The sequence below is a fragment of the Phasianus colchicus genome, chromosome 18 (genome assembly GCF_987193195.1).
Source record: "Phasianus colchicus chromosome 18, bPhaCol1.hap1.1, whole genome shotgun sequence".
Taxonomy (NCBI): domain Eukaryota; kingdom Metazoa; phylum Chordata; class Aves; order Galliformes; family Phasianidae; genus Phasianus; species Phasianus colchicus.
The window spans coordinates 4,900,251-4,926,035 of NC_143453.1; the positions used below are offsets into that span (position 1 = coordinate 4,900,251).

At 41.9% G+C, this 25,785-nt stretch overlaps 1 protein-coding gene across 4 annotated transcripts in view; it reads left to right on the forward strand.

Annotated features, from left to right (window-relative positions):
- The window catches only part of SPECC1L (sperm antigen with calponin homology and coiled-coil domains 1 like), a 78,521-nt gene that overhangs the window by 47,537 nt on the left and 5,199 nt on the right, over window positions 1-25,785 (forward strand). For 2 of the 4 annotated variants that reach the window (XR_016458706.1, XR_016458707.1), the window contains exons 15-18: window positions 34-93; window positions 11,590-11,688; window positions 14,063-14,149; window positions 15,333-15,390. Coding sequence is in view for 2 of the 4 variants with exons in the window: in XM_031592309.2 (XP_031448169.1) it covers window positions 34-93; window positions 3,047-3,136 (150 nt within the window). In the remaining 2 variants the exon portion in view is untranslated. Of the gene's footprint in view, window positions 1-33; window positions 94-3,046; window positions 3,900-11,589; window positions 11,689-14,062; window positions 14,150-15,332; window positions 15,391-25,785 lie in introns of those variants that run through there. The other 2 variants (XM_031592309.2, XM_090120836.1) reach the window with 1 other exon arrangement.

Here is a 25,785-nt window from a genome sequence, read left to right on the forward strand (position 1 = left end):
TTGGATTCTGATATGTTTTCATATCTCATGCAGAGGAGAAACTTCACTTTGGCTTTTCAGGCAGCTGAAAGTGTTGGCATCAAATCCACTCTGGTGAGTTTTAAACACATACTGAACAAATTGCATCCCATTCGTAAAAAATAAATTATTCCACTTTGTGCTTTTGAAAGATTTTGAAGCAGAAATAACAGCAGATGAGCTCAGCTAGAACCTATAGTCTCAGTATCACATTTTACTGAAAAAAACTCATAAATGATAGGCACATGCATCAGTGGTTTTATTTAATCTCTATCAATCTAGCATAAATCCAATATTATCAGCCACTTAAACTAATACTGTTTTTTGCAGTAAAATAGTAAGTGGGATAAAGACCTGTACTCAAGCTGCTGTACCACAAGCAACAGCAAAATAGTCTGTGGCAGATTGGGAATGACCTGAAGCTGCACTGGGGGAAGATCAGATTAGATAATAGGAAAAGATTCTTCACCAAAGAATGATCATAAAAATATTAAGGTTGGAAAAGACTAATGTCATCTTGTACAACTGTCAGCCTATCAATACTGTTCCCACTAAACCATATCCATAAGTGCCATGTCTATTTCTTGAACACTTTCATGGACGGTGATTTCAGCAATTCCCTGGGCAACCTGTTCCAATACTTCACCACTCTTTCAGGGAATAAATTCTTCCTAATATCCAACCTGAACCTTCCCTTGTGCAACTTTAGGCTGTTACCACTTGTCATATCACTGTTACATGGAGAATAGACCGACTCTTTCCTTGCTACAACCTCTTTTCAGATAGTTAAGAGCAATAAGGTCTTCCCTGAGCCTCCTCTTCTCCAGATGGAACCATCCCAGTTCCCTCAGCTCCTCGCCATAAGAGTTGTTCTCCAGAACCTTCACAGCTTTGTTGCCCTTCTCTGGACATGCTCTATCACCTCAGTGTCTTTCCTGTAGTGAGGGGTCCAAAACTGAACACAGTGCTTGAGGTGCCAAGTACAGGGCTGCCAAATCTGATGACAGAGTTCAAGAAGCATTTGGGTAATGTTCTTAGACATAGGGTTTAACTTATAGGCACTCCTGTGCAGAGCCAGTAATCTTTATGGGTCCCTTCCATCTCGGGATATCCAGTGATTTTATGAGATTAACTCCTAAAAGAAAGATTCACCAAAACTCATTTTTTTTCCAGTATTTTAAGAAATAATAATAAAGTAAGTGTATTTTTTTTTTTGAGAATAATTCGAGAAATAGTTGTGATATTACCTTCAAGGATCCATTAACTCTCTCCTGTCTCTGTTCTACTTTCTAATTATTTGGTTTTGTTGGAATTTCAGAAGTACACATCAAGCTATGTAAGTTGTTGTTTTGCTCACTGAAATGTAAAAGTCAAGACTTTAATATTTAGATTTAATTTGTCAGCATTGTAAATAATTGAAGGTGGGGTTTTTTTTGTTTTTTTTTTTCCCCCAATTACTGGTTATTGTGTGTCTTATAAAAATTGTGGCTTAAAGGAATAAACTTTCAACATGATAGGATTTACAGTGAAAGTAAGACTCCTGAAGGTAGGGAATTGAGAATATCCCAAGGCTTTGTGATTAATTGCAGAAATTCAAGTAAAGTTGCCAGTATCAGAAACAATACTCAAGTGATACTTGAGTAATCTAAATTCTAACAAAGCTGCCATAGTTAGCAACTAATAACACAGCAAAGTCAGGTATTTTAAAAATAACACTTTCCTTGATCACTATCAGAGCCTTTACACCAGCATTGTGTTTGCTCACAATGGCAGTGCAACTCCTGGACATAAGTACTTAAGCTTTGTCAGGGATTTGAAACCTGGAAGTTTCTTACCAAGTGCTGATATAAGAACTACAGTGTGGGAAAAGAACTGCAGTAATTCTTTTTTACTTTACTTACTTTAGCTTTAGTCTCAGTGAGTGCTGTCTGTCCTTTGATTTTTGCCATGTACTTAATTACAGACAACCTGAAAAGACAAATTGAAAAGAACTAAATTTTCAGTGTGCAAAGTGTATCCATTTTAAGGATTTAAAATCTATTTACATACCAACAGTACACAGGTGTGTAGTGTTTTTTTATTTTTCTCCTCTTCCATGGGTGAAGAATGAGCAAGAATGTGAAAACCACTATAACTAAATAGTAGCGATGATGTAAGGAGAGGTTTATAAGGGGGACTTCTTTGTTCCCAGAATAAGAAAGTGTTCAGCTGCTTTCATATGGAGAATCAAAACCAACCAAACAAAATAAATACAGCAACAACAAAACAGAAACAACTTCATCTTTTTGAGTTTTGAGATCCTTGTAACCGAAGATTATAAAAGAGATCCATACACTAAGCAAAAACGTCTAGGAACTGTCTCACTGTATTCCTGTGTACATATGCTGAAAAGGGCAGATCAGGCTGTGTTTGCTCAGCTTATCTATAGACAATCTGGCACACTTGTTAAGAAATGAGTGAACTGACCTACTGGTTAGGCACACACTGATGCTTTGTCTCCTGCATATACCCAAGCTGATGGCAAACTTCCCTCTTTCTTGCCTCTTCACTCAAAAATATAGATTAAAGTATTCTCAAGGTCAGTATTCTACTGTGAAATGGGATTGTCATTTACTGACTCTTATCGTGATAAGAATTTAGAACTTTAGGTTCAGTCAGTATCTTGGTCTTGATTCTGTAACTCTTTGTCTTAGTTCCTGGGCAGATTGCATTGACTTGTGAGACTGGTGTAAGGGGCTGGTGAATGGTAACATCTTCACTACTAATTGTTCTAAAAGGGGGACAACTTAGGTATGCACTATTTCAATCTTAAATCAGCAAAATAACATTCTACATATATCCTATACATATAGCTGTTTACATTTCCAAGTAATATAAAGTTGCATGGAGGAAAACAAAGCTTTCTTCATCAATGCTTTAAATTATGGAAACTTTACAGGCTTACCATTGCCATGACTTTGTAAAAATACTGCCATGTTCCTCACAGGGCTATGGTTCTTCATTTTGACCAATCTGTTTTCTGTGACAGGACATCAATGAAATGGTGCGAACTGAACGTCCAGACTGGCAGAATGTCATGCTGTATGTTACAGCAATTTACAAATACTTTGAAACCTGAAACCCTAATAATTCAACAGATTCATGAAGTAGAATCAACATTAGCTACCAGATGGAAATCTTGCTGAAATGCTAATCCCCATTTCACTGAAAACTGGCATCAAATGAGTCCCTTCAAACTTCGGTGACCCTATCCTGGATTGCTTCAGATTGCTTCAGCTACTAAGCCTGGAATCAACTGTTAAAAAGCAAAAACTTGTTGCCACTGCTTGGAATAACCCAAGTAATTAAGCTATTCAGATTAATTATGTAGCCTAAAGAGCCTGGACTGCTTATCTACCACCTTGCCAGCCAGACTTCCTGAAGCTTTCTTACCTAAGAGAGTGAGATGAATGGATCCTCTAGCATATGGGAGACTGAATGTACAGCTAATGCTTTGAGAAGGAAAAGGATAACATGGCATCATATTACTGAACTTTCTGTAGTGTCCTGATACCACAGTCTAAATATTCCACCCACAGCCTATGGTACCCCAATACAGTAGAGTTCCTGATGGTAATTTAGTTACTGCCTTTATAGCTATTTTCACTCCTTTAAAATGTGCACAATATTCTAGGAAAACAAGCTTTTATTTCATCACAACAGCTTGAGTGCAAAAGTGGTCTTGATACCTCGGAGAATTTGGCACAGAAGAACTCTTCCTTCTAAAGTTTCATTATAAGCCTACCTCTGTCACAGTGTTGTGGCTTCCAACTTTATCTTATGGATTGTAAAGACTAGCACATACAGCTCCTGGTTTTCAGGGTATGCTGTACTGAAAGGAATCTGTCAGTAGCTCCCTGTGCTTCCATTATAACAGAAATGAATCAATAATCAACCCTTGTACAGCTTGTTCTTTCTCCTTTTCTTCCTATGCCTGTATAGCATGCACAGCTACCCCAGGCTTTACTTTACAGCAATACAAGGAAACGTCATGGATGTCTGTGGTAGCGTTTTGGAACTGGGACAGCATTTCCTCTGCAGAGAAGATACTTTCAGTAAGATGTAATAATGAAGATATTTGTCTAAAAATCTACCTTTGCAGTTTCCTGTGTGTCTTTCATTGGTGTTGCACATCCTCATCTGAGTGACAGAAGGTGAGATGTTCTCTGACAAGAGTGGAGGAACTAATGCAATGTGTGTATACCCAGCAGTCTCAAATATTGCATGGAAAAGACTTGCTCTCACAAGGAATTAACTGAGAAACTTTGGTTTGCTCAGCTTTTGTTTTCCTAAAATGCACCTGAATTCATGTAACAGCTCTTGGGCAAAAGAGTTCAAGTAAGTGCCTTAGCTATCATTGATTGATACATCCTGGCACTTCAGGGCTTTGTGCAGAATGTTAATGGCTCAGAATGATTTAATCCATCCATTTGTTATAAGCTGTTAAAATGTTTGTTGTAATCTGGTTTGTCAAATCAAGGGAATACTTCACTCTGCCATTGCTTCTGCCTCTTATTTTTCAGAATGTTTTCCAGCAGTTAACCCACAGTTGAACATCTCTCATTAATATTAAGCAGAAGCCTACTTTAGAAGTGAGTTCTGTAACAACTGCTATTTATAAGCACATGCTCTTTCAACACAGTAACCCTGTTATAAAGAAAACGAATCTTCTATTCCTATGGTGCTCTTACGACTGTTAAGGACTGTTTGAATGTCATGGATGTTAACCCAGTGAATGCAACTCCACTTGGCATCTGTGAAACTTCATCGTGGTACAAAAGCACAGATTTAACTCAGACTTATTGCCAAATCTAAAAAGCTCTCATCTGAAGAACATAGCCCATGTGAGGAGTAATAATTCAGTATGTTTCCAGCAGCTAGCATTATAGAAAATTACTACTTAAAATGCTTACACTGACACGTCTGTAATAGAATACGTTATAAATGTGCCTGTAAGAGTATATGAAATGTTGCAAAACAACTTCTTAGAGGGGCTTTGGAGAAGTTTTCAAAGCAGCAGTGTCTCGTGCATCCTTATAATTCTTTAGCCTGCATATCCCTAAAAGCAGCTAGATACCCTCAGTTGAACAGTCGGTGCATTTGAAAAGCCAGCATACTCTAAAGGCAGTTGTTGCAAGAGAGGCTTCAAAGGGAAAAAAAAAAATCATTAACAAATTTTAATAAAAGTCTGAAATACAGTTTCCTTTCCTGTATATTCCTTCCATTATTTTTATTTACTTTGCTTCTTCAAATAAGTCTCAACAGGAGCAGTCCTATTGGAAATACATGTTACTGCTGGCTTATGTTCCATCTCTTACTAGACTCCAACTTATGCACATTCATGCTTATAAATCTGTACTCTTGCTTTGAATAGACATCCTTATCTGTGATTGTCTTATTCGTTGCTTTATATATAAAGAAAGTATTTTTCCAATGAAAAGGACAGCGTTTCTTGGTCTAAATTCAGTCATGAGCTGTTGTGTTTTTACACTGATTTCTTGTGTGATGGCCCACCTTCTTTACCAGGAACACTGTGCTGGTCCTTAACTAAATAACACGTGGTAGTAAGAAGAGGAAATCATGTTTTTCTGATACCTTCTTTTGAAAAGATGAGCTGCTGGTCTTCAGAGAGACAAGTTATGAGCCACTACAGAACGGATCTTATTTTGAACTTCAGTGCTCCGTAAACTTCATGGTGTGGTCTGGCTGATAAAACTCTATCTAGAAAGGAATACTGGGCACCATAAAGAGATTTTTTTATAATCATACATCTGAGCCTTTACAAATAAGATGCCATACAGCTGTCCACGTGAAAGCAATGAAGGAAAGCAATGAAGCAATGACAGATAAAAAACAAACATAATACCCTGCTGCACTCTGCCACGTGTTTTCTGCAAAGGTTCAAGCAGCATTTAATTTTTCAAATGAAAGAATAGCTGTAGCCCTTCTGGACGTGGATGATAATGTCCTACTTGGTTCCTGTTCGCACTTAATCCTGAAACTGCCTGTTATTTCTTACATATGAAGCGAGGTTTCTGCTGATTTAATTCCCTCTTTTTTTTAATCACCCCAGAAAATATTATTGAATGTGCTTTAAAAAAAAAAAAAGAAAAAAGACAAATATTTTATCCGTTTATATTACTACAATTTAATATGTGCCTTGCAAATGCCTGTGCTGTAGTATATCAGGGTTAGTCATTGCCAGCTGTGGGCAGAAGGGACCTGACAAAAATACTGATGCAGATATGCTATATGATCCTGTTTCCTGAAATGCTTTCGTAGACCACAGAGATGTCAGTTTAGACTCAGATGTGTCTTAGGATTGGCTGATTGTCATCATGATAATTGTAAGCATTGAACTGTGGGGTTTTCTTTACCGAAAAGAAAGGATGAGAAGATAAATTTTGGTCATTAAGGAGAATTCTGTCAGTTTTGACCCGATATCTGACAATAACAGAATTGAAGTGACTTCAGAATGAATTACACTTGTTTTGGTTTTCAGTTGGTTTGATTCATTTTGTTGTCTTGTATATTTATATGGAAACACTAATTCCATAGCCCTGGTGTTGTGAATGGATCTCTGACCCTCACAAAGACCTCTCATCCTCATGCTTCTGAAAAGTTGTGCACGAAAGGTTCCCTTTTAAAATGATGTTGGTGGATAGGCTATCCACAAGGTAGCATTTATTTACAGTGTATCAAGATTTAAAAAGAATTATTTTTCTCTCGTATAAAATGTGTTCCTCAAGTTTCTCATAATTGGTCTAATTTTGTGAAGTATTTCCACTGTTCTTGTGTTTTGGAGATGTCCATTCTCATGCTTTTTGTTTCCAAGGGCACAGTGAACTCAGCTTTGATGTATGGATGTGATCTGCTATAAATGCTGCTGGCTGCATTCAGCCTCTGGTTTTACCTGCATAAGTAGAAATGCATTTGCTCTGACGATGCGCACAACACAGTGGTTTAAACTGCTGATAATCTGCCTTAAATTTGTAGCTGTGACAAAAAATTCTCCTTGGTGTCTCCCCTCTGTTAATGATCTCAGTGTTAAATTCTCTGTTTTTTTTTTTCATTTCCCTCATTCAGCTCTTCAGAAAGTTGAAAACTGACCATTTGGGCTCTGTTGCTTCTTTTCCATGACCAAAAAAATGACTTTTACTCAATTCTATCACTTTCTATACAGTTTTGACCTGGGTACAGATTTTCTTATAGCCTAGATTCAAACAAGTTTATTTGGGAAGTTGGAGATACGGAGAACTTCTTACTTTGTTCTGCTTGTGAATGCTGATATGTGGCAGTCTCTTCAAAAGCTGCCTCTCCTGGATGGCTGACAAGAAGTTATGCACAGGCTAAAGTTGAGCCTTTAAAATTGTGTTTATATGACTCACGTGGTGACTTTACCTCTTATTTGCCTATTACAACCACCAGAAACAGCCGAGCTGCAGGCTGCCTTGAGCAGGAGCAATTAGAGGGCAGAATCCTTCTGGGAAGGAAGCCAGTTGTACACCTTGACACCATTTTTTGCCTATTGTAAGAAGTACTCCTGCTGAATTGGCCAACTGAAGAAGATTTTTGAAATAATAGCACTAGTGTACAGGCTGATTTAACTATATAGTTTATTCGTGGTCCTTCCCTTGACTCGGTGAATATTTTTCTCTGTTATTTTTACATTCTGCCAAGCTGTTTCTGCAGTTCCTTTCTTAGGTTAGCATTAGTGCATGAATAGTCAGTAATATTAGCCCATCCAATAAAGATTTGGTGGGACATGCTCTTAAAACAAAGTAGTCATTTACAAGTTCTAGACATGCTGTTGTGCTTTCCCAGGTTAGCGTGTGTTAGTTGGAAAAATACCTTAGAACTGCTTAACTCTTCCTTGACTTCCTTTTCAACCATATTATCTCCATCACCCTACAGTGTCCATCAGGTCTTCTTGCTGCAAAATTACCAGCTCCTTAGATATACGTTCATAGAGATCTCTTAATGCATTTAGCCATCTCTGTTTAGAAAGAACATCTCTTAGGAGTGTTTCTGCCCTCGAAGAAGTGTGACTGGATGGGCTTTGAGTGACTCATTGGCTTGCTGAGCCTTTATTTGTGCAAGGTTTTCCTGTATAATCAGTATAATTTTGCTTGGTAATTGTCAAAGCCATTATGTTAAGTATCTGGAATATGTTGCAAGTATGCTTTTGATAATCGATACTAAATAACTGTTAAGATGGAGTTCTGTACGCCTCTGATTTTTGTTAGCATTGCTGAGAATTTCTGTTTTTCCTTATGTATCTGTGCTTGCCAGTTTTTGGTCTACCATTCACTTGAATTCTGTTTGGCAAGTCTATGGCCTCCATCCACATGAACTCCATCCATGAGTTCGTTCTGTGATAGTAGGCTTGCTTCCTCACGCTGAGACTTCAGTAGTAGCTATGAATATGAGATGATTTCATTCCCATTGACATATATCTTTTGCTTGGAATATTCCTTACCCTTTGGCCACTGTCTACCAGAGTTACAGATAGTTCTTACCAGTTCCAGTAGGAACTGTGGATGTAGACTGGGAGAGGGAACTTCTTGCAGAATTATGGCAGTCTGATGTGATTAAGCTTGTTTCATTTTAATTCCCTATTTTCAGGGAGTTTCAGTTTAGCCAAAATCACTTACTCAAAGCTGAAATGTGGCACATTCATTCTCCACTGAGAAGTATACTTCTGTTTAATAATATTTTTATGAGATTGTATTTATGTAAACTAAAGGAAAAATGTCGTGAAGTTAGTTTTGTTGCACTTTTCTAAGGCTTTTGTATTTTGCATAGAGTTCTAGAATACAAACAAGTTGTTTGGGGAACTTTAGGTTTAAAACTTACTCTGCCCCAACATAGCAGTGTATTACGTGCATTTTCATTCTAGTAAGTATCTGTATTATTTTAGCATGTGAGCAGTGTATTTATATGGTAGTTAAAAAGCCCAGTGGACATTTCCTGCTGCAGAGGAGCCATTGGCAGTCCTGGTTCCACAGTTCATGAACTGACCTGTTTTGACAGTAGACTGCATTTGCAATAATTGAATAGCTGATTTTTATTTTTTCTGAACTTTTTCAGTTAATGGAGAGAAAGAAGCTCTTCTGTTGTGTTCCATTGTGGAAGTTTCTCTGGAGGCTTTTACTGGTTTCCAATTATTGCATATGTGCAGCTGGGTTGATTACTTGGGAATCTGCTCAGTAGGGAGAGCACAAGTAGACATAACATACTCAAGTAATTAATCCTCATAACTTACAACATTTCAGTTAGAAACTTTAGTTTTTAATGTATAGTAGAGTCATTTTTACTATTTTTCAGTAGCACTTTTATACTTATCTGAAGGGTTTTTTTAACAGAAATGTTTTTTCTGTATGTTATCTAATGGAAAGAAAGTATAACACTATGAAATGTAACACAGAATAGTTAGCTTCCAGACTGTCCGTTCACTTTAGGTCAGTGCTGATCAAGAGTTGTTCAATGTCCATGAATTAAAGTAGTGATCCCATTTAATGTTGGACAACTCTCTAGGTCAAAGTCAGAAGGGCATTAATTGGTACCCTCTAGCTGTTGGATGTGGGGGTACTTTGAGTTCAGGTGAGGCAGAATTGACAGAACAGTGTGGTGAATTTTGGACTTGGTGAAAGAACAGAATGTTGTTGATGTTTCAGTCTAACTTCTCAGCACTACATCAGTTAAGGACTAACCTTGTTTGAAATGACACTGCAGCCAGTACTTACATCTCCTAAATAACTAATCTAAAGCTCTTTTTCCATGGCCTTTAAAGATGATGTAAAACGCAATGATTCTTATAAGCTCTTCTCTTCCATCCAGCTTTTCTGATTTGATTGGTTTTATACTCATTTGAAACGCAAATATTAGACTGACCAAACATGTACATGGGTTTAATAATCCTCCTTCTAGACAAGAAGCACTTTCTTCTTCTTCAGAACCCTGTCAAATAGGTTATGTACACGTTCACATACATAGACATTTGAGATATGTGTAGAGGTTTTACATAAATGTATGTATGTACACATATACACACACGTGCAAATACATTTGTGTATATGTATGTACCTATGCAGGTTCTTAATAATACTGAACATCTTTCAAGAAGTGCTTGAGTCTTGAATACTTACAATGGTGTAACAGCTTATACATTTAAAAGGTAAGGAAGAAAAAAATATTTTGTATGTTTCTGATTAGATCTTAGGAATACAGTTCTGAGGAAAATTGAAGTGTGTTCAAATTGTATTTCACCCTGTTTCTGGCTTGAAAGGCACAAGCTGTTATTGGAACTTAAAAGGTCAGCAAGAGTATTTTAAGCTAAACCTTTTGGAGGACCAATATGCTTTTAGTTTGCAAGGACCACTAAAGATCTGGGCATTTAGTTTCTTCATAATGTATTCTGTATGAATATTTAGTATGTATGCCTTCAATTTGCCAATGTTGCCATGTTTTCTTCTTAATTATTCATGAAATAAAGATTGAAAATAGCAAAATGTGTGTCTGTTTTTTTGGCTGAGGCTGCTTCAGAAGGGAATGTTTTAACACCATTTCTGATACCATGATTTTTTGGGAGTAAATGTTACAGGAAGCAGTTTGTGGAGGTTTATGTGTCATGGATGAGAAGTACAGGCCAATGGTTTGCATGCCCATAACCTCACCATTGTCTGGAAGTCACCTCTATTTTGGTACACTAGCATTATTTGATATCTACTCCCAAGGGATTTTAAATGATGATAACATATGGAATGTTCTAGAGATGAGGTATGTATTTAAGGCATCTCCTTAGGCTGGATTGTCCTGGTCTTGAATATGAGTAACAGAGAAGGGAATTCTAGCTAATACTTTCAATTAAGACAACTTCTGTCACACAGAATACATAATACAAAATTAAAATTATTGCAATATTACTTATCCCAATTAAGGAAGTCAGTGTACTCTCCATCTCATGAGGAATTGGGGCTGGAGAGAGGCTGGGGCTTCATCTCTGTAACAGTTCAGTGTATTTAAAACAGATGCCTAGAAGTAAAATGTCCAAGCAAAAATAAAGACTAGAACACCTTAAATTTGGTTTGTTCTCATTCATCCTGGAGGGTAACTGGTTTTAAATGCAGTTTTCTCTGAAATGGTGTGGAAATAGTTAGCCGAAGTCCCAAGTGCTCTACTGGATTCAGAGATTTGAGTTGGGTTCCTTTTTATTTCAAACTTGGTTCTTAAATGTTACTGTAGGTGTTTTAATTCTGCTCATTTCTTACAGGTTTTTGAGATTTGGTGTTCTGTGTTCAGAAATGCCTTTGACTCAGTAATGTTATTCTGCAAGAAAGTGTCTGACTTCTCTTTTCTTGGGATGGAATATTCTCAGTGAATTTGAACGAGTTAAGAAAATTCTTCGTTCTCAAATGTTATCAATATCCTGTTTTTAAGCACGGATCTTCAGTATCCATATTTTTAAGAGTAAATATAAAAAGTGTGTAGTAAAGCCTCATGTCAGAAAGTGGATGTTTTTCTTCTCTGTAGCACGTGCATGACAGTATCGTAGAAGCAACTTGTACATCTGCACTTGGCCACATGAAGGTCAGGACAGAAACAGCAAGCAGGATGCAGGTCAGGCCTGAGGTATGTTAAAACAATCATGTCTGCACAATCTGAGTTGCAACTTTTCTTACCTGCAGTCACTGAGATAGAATTTCCTAACTGAAGTTTATTCACAGAACGTCTTACAAGCTGTCAGTAGACAAACACACAGTGCTAGTTTCATGTTTTTAATAAAATTAAATTGAACGTAATAACATCAATTAAACAATTTGGAAGGTTATTCTGTAATGAACTGCAGCACTTTGGAGTAGTAAAATAAAAAGCTCAGAAGGAACATCATTATAATATTCTATTGTATTAAATTGGAACAGCTTAGATTGGAGTCGTGGTTGTTCTGCAGTTAATTTCTGTGTATGAAATAGGTTAACATTACAGAACTTGCAACTCAAATTCTTATCAAAAAGAGAGTTTCACAGTGGCTTTGATCAAGGGAAGAGATGTGGGTTATATCACGTGTTCTACAAAGAACTTCTTTGGACTCAACCCTCTCCTGTAGGTGGTTCCACAGAGCACATAGACAAGAAGGGTCATGAAGATAGAAGTTCTTCCCCCATGCAGTTCTTCTTGAAATCACAAAAAAAAAAAAATTACTTCCCTCTTCGGATGGGAAGTTACTAATAGCCAGCAGCTACTGCTTAGACTACAAACAACAGCAAAAAACCTGCCTTCTCTGCACTTTGTGGTGCCTTCTCCACTGTTCACCCTCTCCTAGCTCCCCTCACTTAGTATTCTGCCTATTTTTTTATATATTTTTATCACCATCATTTGTGTTTGGCATGTTCAACTGGTATGTTTTTTTTTTTCATTCTCTGCTCTAATGGTTGAGTGAGGTACAGAATTCCTAGAAATTGCTCAGAAGGTAATAACTGTGTGGTGGAAAGCCCCAGTACCTCCCATATGAATTAGTGCTTGATGCTGCAACCCAACACGTGAACAGAGAAGTTAGCTAATTAGCCTCTCTATTCCTGGCAGCTCAGGGCTAGAAGAGCATTTATGTCTAATTACGTCGTTTTTATTAGCCTCATTTTTCTTAGAAATGTTGTTTTGAAGTTTCTTCTGTGTGAGTCTTTATTTAGGAAAAAAATTCATCTATGGTTTAAAAAAAACACAAAGTAGATAAACAACACACCATCAATCCTAGTCCAAGTGAAGGATTTTGCTAGTCTTATCTGCCATTGCCCTCTCTACCACCATGGTTTAATTGAACTGTGATTATGGAACTGAATTTTTGTGTACAAAACGCCCTGTTTGAAAAACAAAACGTCAACTTCTCTTAGATGTTCTTTGCTCTTCGGTATATTCAATTCTTTGGAGAGCCCTCCTTATGAAAATGGGGTTGAACACAGTAGAGTATTTTTACAGCTAGACTTTTGCATTGATTATATAGTGTGAGGAGATGTTTGTGCTTCTTTCCAATGCAGTGTATAGCTTGATTCTCTTGTTTATGCTTCCTTTCCTTAAGCCATTTTAGGCTCCTCACGCCAGAGGCCTCAAAGTTAAGCTCTTAAAAATGAAAGAAACTTGAGAAGGAGACATAACAGTCTGGAGACAAATTCACTGAGCTGTTGACAATATCATATTTTTCAAAAAATAAATAACTCACGGAACACTGTGTGTTAACACTGTGTGTCTCTGGGAGAGCAAATTCAGATTCCAGTGACTGCGATGGAGTAAAGCATGGGGTAAATCCCACAGTGCACATAACCAGTTCTATCTTTTTAAAAATAACATCACAACATGGGAGGGTTTGAGCATGCGGGGTGCTGAGCTTCTGCAGTTTTGCACTTCAGGAGCTGTTATGTCTTCAGTCCTTCTGACAAATCTTTCCTGAAGATGCTGGTTCAACAGTGATACAGGTGGGCTCTTGTTCCAGCAGAGAAGTAACATAAAGGGAGGACATGCTGCAATTTTACTCCTGGCCAGAGGAGCATTGTGCAAGCACTGAAACGAGTGCTAAAACACTAATTTAGTGTTACAAACCTACAAAATTCTCCCATTTTGCACCACACCTCTAGCAGGTCACTGTTGCTCTAAGCAGGGAGTGGTGTGGAGCAGGGTCAGCAGTTAGATTTTGTAACAGAAGCTTGGATACACACAATGTGGATTTTGTCAAGTTAAATAAGGGTTGCCCTCTCATTGCTCCTTAGAATAAAATGAAAATAGTGTCAGTGAATCATTTGACTACTTCTTCCTGCTGAGCCTTGCAAGCCCAACAGTTTCTTTCTTTATTGTATAAGGGTATCTTCTATATATTATTATTATAGAAAATAAATAGCTGTCGCTCTGCAGCTCCCACGTGATGATTCATGCTACCAGTTTTTCTTCTATTAATAGTCTACAGAGAATGCTTAAATTTAGATTGAACTCCCATCTTGTGTTCTGTCATGCTGAATAGCATCTGAAGAAATGAAGCCAGTCTGTCTGGGGAGACTCGTCCAATTCCTGACATGAAACCACTGAGAAGCATTCACTGGTTCCTGATGTAAGTGCAAATGGCAGAATTTAAGCAGGGTTGTGCTTATTCCCTGTGAGCACAAGCCTTACCTTCACTGTGGCTTGTTTTCCTCAAGCTCTGTGTAAAAGCTGAACTCTTTCTATGCTGGAATTTGACCTTTTGTGAGAAGGCTTTGACACAGAGGAGAATTCCATATTTACAACACATGGAACTTTGTTATAGAACTCCTTCCTCACAAAATTATTTTTTTAATGATCATTTTTAAATTGCTAATAAATATTTCATACAGAACAAGAAAAACAATTGCATATGTATATATAAATATATATATATAAATATATATGTAACTTTAATGTTTAAGGATTTGCTGTGCTTCCAAAGGACTTCAAATAACCTGTCTCCCAGTCTCTTAGACTAACATAAGGGCTTTCCACTGTCCTTGAGGAGATGTGGGCAGTAATTGCAGGTATGGGATTATGTGCAAGTCAGAACACATGATTTTTAATGTCTGTTATACCAATATTGCATATGTTTACTATTGCACTACTCAGCTTGAAGCATCTTTGCAAAATATGACTCTCTTAAATGCAGTATGGCATAAATCACTTCATCTGATGAGAAGGTTCACAATGAAGTATAGCTCCAAAACTGGTGAAGAGTAATCTCAATGTGGATATGAAAGACTGGAAATCAGTTTTTATTGCTGATTATTGGACACAACCTACAGCTTTGATGAAGCAAAGGATCAGGTATCAGCATCTTAGCCCCAGCACAGCCCATGCACAGCTTTGCTGTTGTCACTTACCCATTAACCATGGTCTGATCAGTGCTTCACACTGGTCTGCAATGATTCAGGTAGCAGACCATTAGAAACTGTACTGTGTATAGCAAAAGTAAATGGCTAACTCATAGCCTGTGCTTCAGTGAGCAGAACTTTGGGACAGTCTCTAGAAACTGAAAAATATGTGATGCGGGAAGTGCATCCTCAAATAAAAAGAAAAAAAAAGGCATTTATTAGGCATAAGCCCATTTTCTATTTAAATAAAATACACACATTAGTTCTTCCGGACTCTGCCCAGGACAAATTGATGCTTGTTTTCTGCAAGACAGTTTCCCATACGTAACCACAGTACACGGGTATGATTTCTGTACAAGGGTGATGAGCTGGTTTTGGCTATAGTCGTTATATTGATCTGTTTTGTGTTTGCAGTGGCCTCACTGATGTGCCCGAGCAGACTGTCGCTAGAAAGGGATCAGCAGAAAGCATGGTGAGCATCACAATAGGTCTTTTAAGTGTTAAGTTCTTGTTTACTTTGCTTTCATCTTCTTGAGGGGAGCTTTTCAGTGTTTATTTTACACTGTCTTCCTAGGATTTATTGCTTTACCCGAGTCTAAGGAGTGCAAATATCACTGCTTTTGAACTGCCCAAAAAGTCAGGACTTTTGCTTGTTCTCTTAGGAGACATTGTCCTGTGTGCTTCTGCAGCTCTGCTTGTCAGGACTGCAAAAGCCTTTTTGGCTGTAATCAGGAGAATTGGAAAGTTTCCTTTCTTTCCTTGCAGTCCTGGACTACTTTCAGCTCCCAGCACAAGCCCACATCCTGCTCTCCAGATGAGTGGCAGAACCTTCACCACACTGCTGGAAACTCATTTCCAAGTAGTTTCAGCCTTCATCCTCAAACTGTCCAGCCATAGCAGTCATAGCAATCCTGAATTTCTCAACAGCCACAAAGAATGGAAAGATAATTAAGGCTCCATTTTACTGCCCCCTACTCCATAGGTTATTAATGTAAACTATAATATTTTCTGATTACTATAAAAGATGATTGAGTGTATTCCTTAAACCTCAGTTTACAGCTCTTGCTGACCACTGATAAGGGAATACATAAGTAGGGAATGTATAGATAAGGATAATAGGCATTGACATACAAAAGGAAAAATAGGATCTGAAGAATGGTGCAGTTCTGCAACTTGACAAGTGATAGCAAAAATAGAATTCAAAAAGAAGGCAGCATCTATTCAAATCTCACTGCAGTAATGGAAGATATCCCATCCAACTGCTTAATAGGTTGTAAAACAGCAGCTGCTGGTTGTGAACCTTTCTGTGTGCAGAAGAAAAGAGCACCTGAAAGTAAGAGAACCGGTGGCACAGATGTAGGAAGCATTACCCTGAGAGGGAGCTGAGCACAGACTGTGGAGCATCAGCTGGGAGCAGGAAAACACAGCCTCTTGTACAGGGCAGGAGCGAGGCTGTTATGGGAGCAGTTCCCAACCCCGGAGATAGCCCAGGGCTCAGAGCAGCTGGTGGAGCTGTAGGTGCCCCCTGTTCATTGCAGGGAAGTTGGACTAGATGCCTTCAAGGGTCCCTTCCGACTCAAACGATTCTGTGGCACTTCTGGCAGACGTTTAATGGCTGGGCTGGGTGTTTTTGAGCTCTTCCAAAGTGCTCACAGACGGGTTTCCTTTCCGCGCTGCCGGTGGCAGTGACAGCGGAGCAGAGGAGAGAAGAAGCAGTTGGTTTCTCTGCTTGTGTAATCTTTTCGGATCTTAGTGCTGTGCCGCTCGGTACGGCTGTGGGCTGCAGCTCGGTGGGTGGCATTGGCAGCCTAGAAAGACAGAGACACTTCCAACGGCGCGTGGGAAAAGCCCTCCTTTCCGTGCGCCCTGTCTAACAGCCCGTTTCCGTCCCTCGCGGGTCCCTCGCTCCGGCAGCTGGACTTCCCGCAGGGATCGCCGATGCCGCCCCGCCCGCCCCCGGTGCCGCGGATCCCCCGCGTCTCGGCCGCCAGGTAAACCCGGGGCGGCTCCGCTCGCCGGGGGGTTCCGCGCCGCCCCTCCGCCGCCGCCCCGCGCCGCCCGCGCCGCCCTGCAGGGGGAGCCGCCGACCCCGGGCCGCCCGCGTCCTGCGGCGGGAGCGGGGCAGCGCCCGGCAGCGGCGCACGGCTCCGGGCGCGGCCCGAGCTGCGCGGTACGGCGCCCCGGGGCAGGTGGGTGATGCGGCGGGACGGGTGGGAGCCGGGACGGGAGCGATCCGGGCGGCTGAACTCCCCTCGCGGTGCTTGCCGCGAGGCCCCGGCCCCTCGCTTGCACCGCAGCCACGGGACGGGGCCGTTTCTCTGAGCCGCGACTTGCCCCGGCCCCGCTGCCGGAGCACCGGCCCTCTCCCGGCTGTCAGTGCCCGACACACCCCCTCGCCCTGGGCTCTGCCCCGCGGATCTTTCCCTCAACCATCAGGTGCCGGACTTTGCCCCCTGCACCCAACCCTCTTCCGAACTCCTCGAACTGCTATTTGTGCTGGAAAGCAATTAATCATAAAATAGTGATTCCCCGGGAGCACCCTGCATCCTGTCAACTTCTGCGGACTGTTTAACAAAGGAGATTTCCACGCGCTTCGCAATCGGGCTAAGGGGAAGAGGGCAGGGACTTAACAGTCGGCTCTAACCCCGCTCCCAGCCTCGTCCCGTTCCTCACTCGGCGAGCACCGTGCCGAGCGGCGGAAAGTTTGGTCGCTGTGCCCGGCGTGCGGGGCGCCGGCAGCGGAGGGATGAGCGGGGCGGCTCCGTGCCCAGCGGGACGGGCGCTGCCGCCCTGATACGGAGGAGTGCGGGCAGCAGCAGGTGTGTGCGGGGTGCGGGTGTCGCGACGGTGAGCTTTCCGAATCGTATAGGTCTTGTCCTTGGGCTGCTTTAATGTGCTGCTGTGTCCTGGGGCGGGATCCGAGCGCGGTGCTTTGCTGGGAGCTTTGTAGTCTGTTTTTGGGCAGAGGGGCCATGGAGGAGACAGGAAGGGTTAACTTAAATGCCGTGACTCATTTAGTAAATAGTGGTTAATAGAATTGCCTTAACTGCTTAAAATTATTTTCCTAAGGAGATGGTCAACTCTTAGATAAGTCTATCTTTGGATTTATTTGTTTTCAGGTTTCTTATCTGGTTGGTAAGTCTCGGGCCTGTGTAACTCCAGAACTGTAGTAATTGATAAATCCATTCTTCTGTGGGAAGGAAAGCATGGCCAGCTCCTGCCGCAGAGACCCTCGGCGTATCGTACACCCAGGTAGCAACACAGAGATTAGATAGTGAGCAGCGGGCACGTGAGAAGTGTTTGCATTGAGTTGTGTGTGTAGGAGCAATACCTATCTGTGAAAAAGAGAAAATAGATCTTTACGAAGAAAGAAGTCAACCGTACCACAAATAATATAAAAATGAAATCCTGTCTAAATGGGCTCAATTCTGTATTATCCAGGAAAGCTGTGAACCTTTGGATGTGCGGAGAAAAACACGTAGGTACAAACTGCAAACCTGTGTGTGTGTGTCTGAAATAAAAAGGGCCTATTCTGGGGTGCAAAAAAAATAGGTGAGCTGGACTCCTTTTTAGTGCTGCTCATGGGGTAGGATTGCAGTTTGCACGCTTATAATCTTCCTGGTTTTCCATACATATTTTTATACATAAAAATGCAGTCGATGATCCTGTGCCAGACCAGGGGTTGGCATCGTGTTTTTAGCTTCTGTCCTTCTGTCAGTGGGTTCAGAATGCACGGAAGATCCGAGCTGAAAAGCCTCCCACCAGGTCTCCTGTGTTTGCATTTCTGTTTTTGCTGATTTTAATGGGACGTTTCCATAAGGGCTGCTGGCACTATTGCTTTCGTACGTAATCAACTTTCGAAAGCTATTCATCTTTTTGTTTAATCTTCAATAATGGATTTTATATTGAGCCCATGTGGTTAAGCCCTCTCAAGAACTACTGGGGAAAGCTCAGTCCTGCAGGTTTGGGGACTGCTGCAGCTCTCTGCTCTTCCTTTCAGCTGTTTCTCCAAAGGGTCTGAGCTGGCCCAGTGCATCTCCTTCAGTCTTGAGCCCAGGGTCTGGCACGAAGGGAAGCCCCCACCTTCCCACTTCCCTTCTGCCTGTATGGTTGAAGCGTGTATGATCTCATCAGCACGGGATGGTTAAGGCTTCACATATCTTTCCACCAAAGCACTTATTTTCACTATGCTTCAGCTCTTCGCTTTGGTTTGACTTTTCCACCCACGTTATCACACGTGAGATGGGCCAACGCGCACTGTGGCTGCGCTCCGTCTCGTTGTTCTGTGCAGCTGTGAGCACATGGTGCTTTCCAACCCGGGGCTGCCTGTGACACCTCGCTCTCGCTGTCCTGCAGAATCCATCCTTCAGCCCAAACAGGTTTCAGCTGCTCTTGTTCATTCTCCTCACCCTGTGTGGATGGTAAATAACCCCCCAGGTCCTCCTTTACCGTAGACTTTCCATCTGAAAATAGAGATGGGCGATTGGAGTGGTTTTTTGTTGTTGTTGTTGTTGGATTCTAAGCAAAACAGAGCTGTGTTTCAAGGAATCAGGGAGGGCTCTCATAAGTCAGTGGAGAGCTTTCCCTTTTCTTTTCCCCTACTGTTTAGGACCAGGCGGCTTGGTTATATTGTGGTTCACCTTTAGGTTTTACTTCTGCAAAGAGCATCCGTACAGCCCTGGCAAAGTGACCTGAGCACAACGATGCTGGTTTCTGGCCTCATTTTAAAAATGAGGAGAAAGTCACCTGCTGAATGAGATGCTCATGCAGCTGAATATTGTGATTTTTAGGGGTAAAGAACTGGCAGCATTCTGACTCAGGAGGGCACAGAAGGTGGTTTAACCTCGGAAGGCTTCAGTTTCCTCTGCAGAATCAGAAGATGCCTCTTCCCTCACAAAGGCTGCATCTGAGTCAGGAATAATTATTGGTTGCTTTTCATATTTTTTTTTTCTATTGTAAACCTCTCTAGATCAGGATGGCCAGATGGCATATACAACTCTCAATTATGGAAAATATCCTCAGGAGGCACTTCGAGGTCATCTAATCCATGCCATTGCTCAAAGGCAGAATCAGCTCTGTGCCTTTCCCAGCAGCTATGCCTCCATCCTGCTCCTAAAGGACCTGTAGCGGAGACTCCACTCTTCTCAGGCATGCAGGAAACACCCAACATCCAGTTTAAACTTTGCTATAACTCATTCCTCACCTTGACCTCAGTGAGCAACTTGCAGAGGATGAGCTAGAAGAATTTAGAATTACTTCATCAAGTGCAGGTAGTTGATAAATGGGAGTTAGTTAAGGGTGTGATCTCTTTCCCTCCTTGACTTGAATTCTGTAAGGAGCAGATCATATGAAGCCTGAGACCTGGAGTTTAATTCAGTGCTTTGAGCAGACATCAGTGGGGTTGGCACAGAATGGGAGAGCTTTGAAGGGAGATGTGTGCCTTTCTGAGGTGGCAGCAGAGGCTCAAGTGGGAGTTGGGAGCTCATTGGGAGCTCGTTAGACCTCGCTATCCACGCACATTTAAGCAACCAACTCAAACCCTATCGATTTAGTTTGACTGGCTCTGGAGAAAGAATGCTTTTCATCATTAAACCTATTGGTTGATTATTTTAGAACATTAAAAAAGTAATCACCAGGTAGCACAAAATACAATGAATTTTGTAGAAAATGTATGCAAATGACACTGCAAAAGATAGATGAGTGCTGGAACCTCCTGGCTTACAAAGCAGTAGTAAATCTTCTGCCAGGATAGAAAGTTCTTTTGAGGCTCTCGATAGGGTTATTTTTATATGCATCTAAATGTAAGATAAGTAGTTTGCTACAACTACAAATACAACAGTGGAAGAGGGGACTTGAAAAGGCACGACAACTACAAGATGGATCGTGTTTCTCTTAGATGATAGGTCAGAGGTTGCATGCAGCGGGTTTATCACTATCTGACAGGTAAGGAAATAACAGCCAGGTGTTACACGGGGATGTGGAAAAACCTGAAACGGGAATAAGGAATACTTTCTGTGGCATTTTTAGGGAACATTTGCAAACAATGCAGTTGAGACAATGGAGGAGTTAGCAGGGAGTGAAACTTCTTGCAGAGGTGGTTGGAGCCAGGGATAGGGGGAGGGAAAGGCTCCCTTGTGCAGAGGATGAGGGAATTTTCCTGTCCCTAGCTGATACAAGGAGAGGAAAGGGGGGTTTTCCTGGAGCCCTGGAGACGTGACGAATGACATGCCGGGCTCCTGTCGATTAGCATTTGTGATTGCACTCAAAGCCAGGGTGGAAGGCACTCAGCCATTCTCAGTACTCTCAGATTGGGGCTCTTTTATCTGCCAGCTCGCTGAGATACCAAGCTCGCTGTCTCCCTGTCACAGGGACAATTGTGGCTCCTTGTTGGGCAGCTTGTCAAGGAGGGCAGGAGAGGGGCTGTTGGCTGGTGGAGCTCAGCTGGATCTAAGCCAGCACCAGCTGGGGAGTCATGTCTGCATACCTCCTGGGCAGAGGCCCTGCATGTTTGGGTGAGTAGTGCTGTTGAACAGAGGGAAGTGTAATTTGGTCTCATTTTGCTCTTTTAATGCATCCTCTTGTAGGTGGTGGTTTTCGCTATTTTCTCTGCTATAAGTACTTTCCTCATATAGTATTCATATCTCAGTTTCTCTTCTATTTTTCTCCCGCTTCTGTTTCTTTGGAGTTATTTTGGTTTGTTTTTACAAAGCCTTCTCTCACTTCTTATCTCCCTTGCTTTTTTTTTTTCTTACGATGGGAGCCTGAGTGTTTCTATTCTCACTCGTTCAGCAATGCTGGCCTATTATCTGCATCCTCCTTCTTGTACTGGGAAAGTCCTCTGCACGCTGACCTGTCATTTTGGTTGCTGAGGTTTCCCCAGAATAGGATTGTCAGATCCTGGTATGAATCAGTTGATGTTACAGAGTCAAGAGAAGGGGGCTGTTAAATATCATATTCTGTGATGATAACAACTTCATTCTCAGCATGAGATCCATAGACTTGGGCACAGGCAGGCTGGCATTTTCTGTAGCAAACATTTCCCAGGATAAAAGAACAGCTAACAGGTATGTATGTGGCTGTTTAATGCAAACTTCAGAAAAGAGTCATATGATCAAAATCAGCTGGAATAATTACAGTTTCCACATACGTCCGATGCACAGATCAGTGCCCAGGTTCAATGGGATGATGGAAAATAACATCAGACTGATTTGGGCAGGCACCAGCTCCATTGAGATTCTTGGAGCATGCGTGGGGGAAGCATACTGACTTTTCAAAAGTTAGTTGTTTTTTGGCTTGAGTTTTAGGTCAAAAATGACCTGTGCTAATGGCTGCCTGGTCAGGGGTTTCTTGAAACACCCTGATTCCAAAAAGTTTCCCTCCCAGAAATAAGGACTCTTTATTGAGAGCTGTTAAAACCGAGGCACTTGACTTTGTCAGACACCTAATAGAAGTTAATCTGTTGTTTTATACCACCCTGAGACTTGCTGAAATGCTGATCCATACTCTGCTTGACCATGATGGTGCATTCAGGGTTGTAATTTATGTAGATGTAGAGGATTCAGGGGGGTTCATGGTACCAGCTCTTGCAGGAAATAATGATGGTAAGAAGCTGCGTTTGTGGGCTGAAGAGTGGAAAGAGGATTTACTGATGGTTTTGTAGGTTTTCCTACCAGTACTGAAGGGAGGTCTTCCTTTTCATACAGCTAAATCTGTGTGATTTCAGCAGGCAAGAGATGGACACAGTCTACATGAGAGAAACTATCCTCAGGTCTGGGGATGCCTGCACCAGGAGCCTCGCTGGCAGTCATTTCTGCTCTACCCACATCTTTTGTATCTGGAGCCACACACCACAGTTCCTTTTTGGTTTCTCCTTGCTCAGCTGCTTGTGATGGTGATTGCGGGTTCATGTACAGCTGGAGCTTTTTATTTTCTCTTATCATGTAAAATATCTTCTATTTTCATAGGAGAAAGGGACCACTTCCCCAGCATGGAAGAGCCATCTCTATTTTAACAAGCTGTTTGCTGCTGGTCTTTCTGCTGCCTGTAGAGATGCACTGTAGCTCACAAACAGCTAGCAAGATGCTTTGTCCACTAAAAATGTTTCATGAAGTGATTTGCAAATGTCTGCTGGTTCTTCATGCAATGGCTCGATGTAGAAGTGCTAACTAGAAATGTAGTTTTCCCCAGCAGTGTGTGCTCTCTTCACCAGAACTGGGTGTCTGTGTCCTGAGCAGGCAGAGGAGGAAGCAGGCAGGAGCAGCAGGCTGTTGCTTGTCGGCGGATGTGCTTTTACCACAGCACACGGACTTAGGAAATGAAGGAAGAACTTCGTTAAGAGTCCTTGAAGCATCAGCTAAACCCTGAGACTTTGGGATCAATGAACAGCAACGCTGGGGAGTTCTTATAAAATGGATTATCAGTGACTTGGAAAAAAAAAAAATCACTTGGAGAACCTCTAGAAAGGCTTGTTTGATGTGGTAAAGATGCAAGTCGTTTTGCAAGAGTGATAGAAGTGTGATACAAGTCATAGCAAACAGAAGAGGAAGGGACAATGATGGCATGTGGCCTTGACATCATCAGAGCGTCAGCTCTTTATCCAGAGATTGGCAGAGCCCTGAGAAGCCTTAAATAGATGTGAGGCCACGAGGAGCAGACACGAAGGGCACGATGAGGTGTGGCACAGCAAATGGGGATGAGTGAGGTGGGGGAGGTGCCTTAAAAAGTAAACAGAAGAGGGAAAGTAATTGGAAACAAAGTAAGCAGGCAGAAAATCTGACATCTGTCCGCTTTTGGGATGAGCACACAACACAGCGCTGGCAGGCTGAGTGCTGTTCTGGTGGCAGGATTGATGAGCTGAGGGGAGATGAGTGGGTGAAGCGCACTGGGCCAGGGCACAGGAAGAAATGGGGTGTCTTGTGTTGGCCAAAACACAGCAGTGTTGCAGGGCATGAGGAGCACGTGTACAGCTTCAGTCAATGAACAGCAAGCAGCCCTTGTAGGGGAAGTGGCAACCGGTGGGGCCGGGGGCAGAGGCTGGGGAACCCCAGGGTGCTGGGGCAGGGGAGGATCTGCAGAGCATGAGCCAAGTGCTGCTGCTGTGTCACAGTTCCAAGTGATAAGGGAAGGGGGTGAGGCGGGGAGGAAGGATGTACTGGGCTGCATTTGCAAGCCAGCGGAGGCCCAGCTGCTTTGCACTCTCTGGGTAGGCATGAGTCAAACCACCTGGGTGGTAACACGACTTCCTGGTGGGGCCGCAGTGACAACCCCTGCTCGGAGGGGTCAGGGTATGATTCCACAGATGAGAGAGCTTTTCTTTGGCTCTGAGGTAGGTAGATGTTGCTCATCGCCATTCGTGCTGTACATCGGGAGAGGGAAGGGTAGCTGAGGAGTGGTTTTCAGTCCCATAGGGAGAGATGGCAAGAGCTTGTGTTCCTTCTGCTGTGGAAGATGATGGGGAGCTGGCTGACCTGGCACGCTGACAGTCCTGCTCTGGAGCTGTGAGTTGGTGTTCCATAGGCAGAGCTTGGGCAAACGCTGCTCACAGCCCGCAGGCACGAGCTCACAGAGGGAGCAAGGCCTGGTAGAGAGCAAGTCTGTAGCTGGAGAAGGCAAATAGGATTGTGAATTGGATGAAAACAAAGCGAAATCAACAGATGTACCCAATTCTGAACCGCCTTTTTGGAAACTTTGTATAAGAATGAGAGATGAAGTCACATCTGGAGAGAAGTTCACTGTGTTAAAATATACCAGAATGGATGCATTAGCAATAGGAGAAGTATTTTCAGAGCAAATTCCTCCCCAGCCTGTATTCCTCAGTGGGTCACCTCTTCTTGAAATCCGTTTTCCTCTTTTCTTTTCTTTTGTTCTTGAAGGAAATGCTTCTTATGTGTGAACACAGCTGGTTGTGGTAGGGTTGTGCGGAGGCAAAATTTGCTTTTGAGTTCTTTCCTCACACAGGAAAGGAAAAATGGATCCTCAGAGACATTGTGAATGATATTGGCAGTAGTAACTTCTTTCTGGCCAGGATTCATTGTTTTAATTATGCTTTTTTACATGTCTGCCTTATGACAGTTTACTCGAATGCTCCATTTTTAACTTTTGGAAATGACACTGTAGGTAGATCAGCATTACCACTCCTGGATGCAGATGGTTTGCATAAAAATCCACCATGTTTCTGTGCCTCTTGGCAGGATGTCATCATGCCTGCTCTAGTGGGCACAAGGGAGCCCTTTTCCTTTTGTTTGTTTGTTTGTTTGATCTGGCTTATTTAACTGCTGGTCATTCAGCCTTATTTAGTTTTGCCCTCCCTGTCTTTTAGTGACCATTAGAATGGGAATAATTACGATGAGTTGTTTTTGTTTTTTGTTTTTTTTTTTTTCCCCTTGGTCGTTTTTAAACATTTATAACATCCACTTAGGAAAAAATAATGGTCAAATGTGTTCTGTTCCAATCTTCTCTTCCGCTAGAGCAATAAAAATTAATCCACTCCTAGCACTCGGAGGGCAGGAGGCAAAGCTGAAGTATTGGTTTCAGATTCACTGTTCCTGTTAGCCAGCTCATGGTGCTATGACCTCTGTTGTCCAGTGGGGTTTCTCTTTCTGGGCTTTTTTTGGTTTGTGATTTTATGTTAGTAATAAACAGGAAGAGCAGAGACACGGGACAGGCTTGAGGGGTACAATGCTCCTGGGCTGTGTTGCTATCACAGCGGCAGCATCGTTAGTAGTCCCCTCATTGGTAAAGACTTGGCATCCAAATTCACCATGCCTGTTCTTGATGTGAGTATGCACACCATTTTGGTCCTGAGCTGCAGCAGAGATGGAAACGTAAGAAATGTTGTCCCTCTTCCCTGTCAGGAGCAGTTCAGACC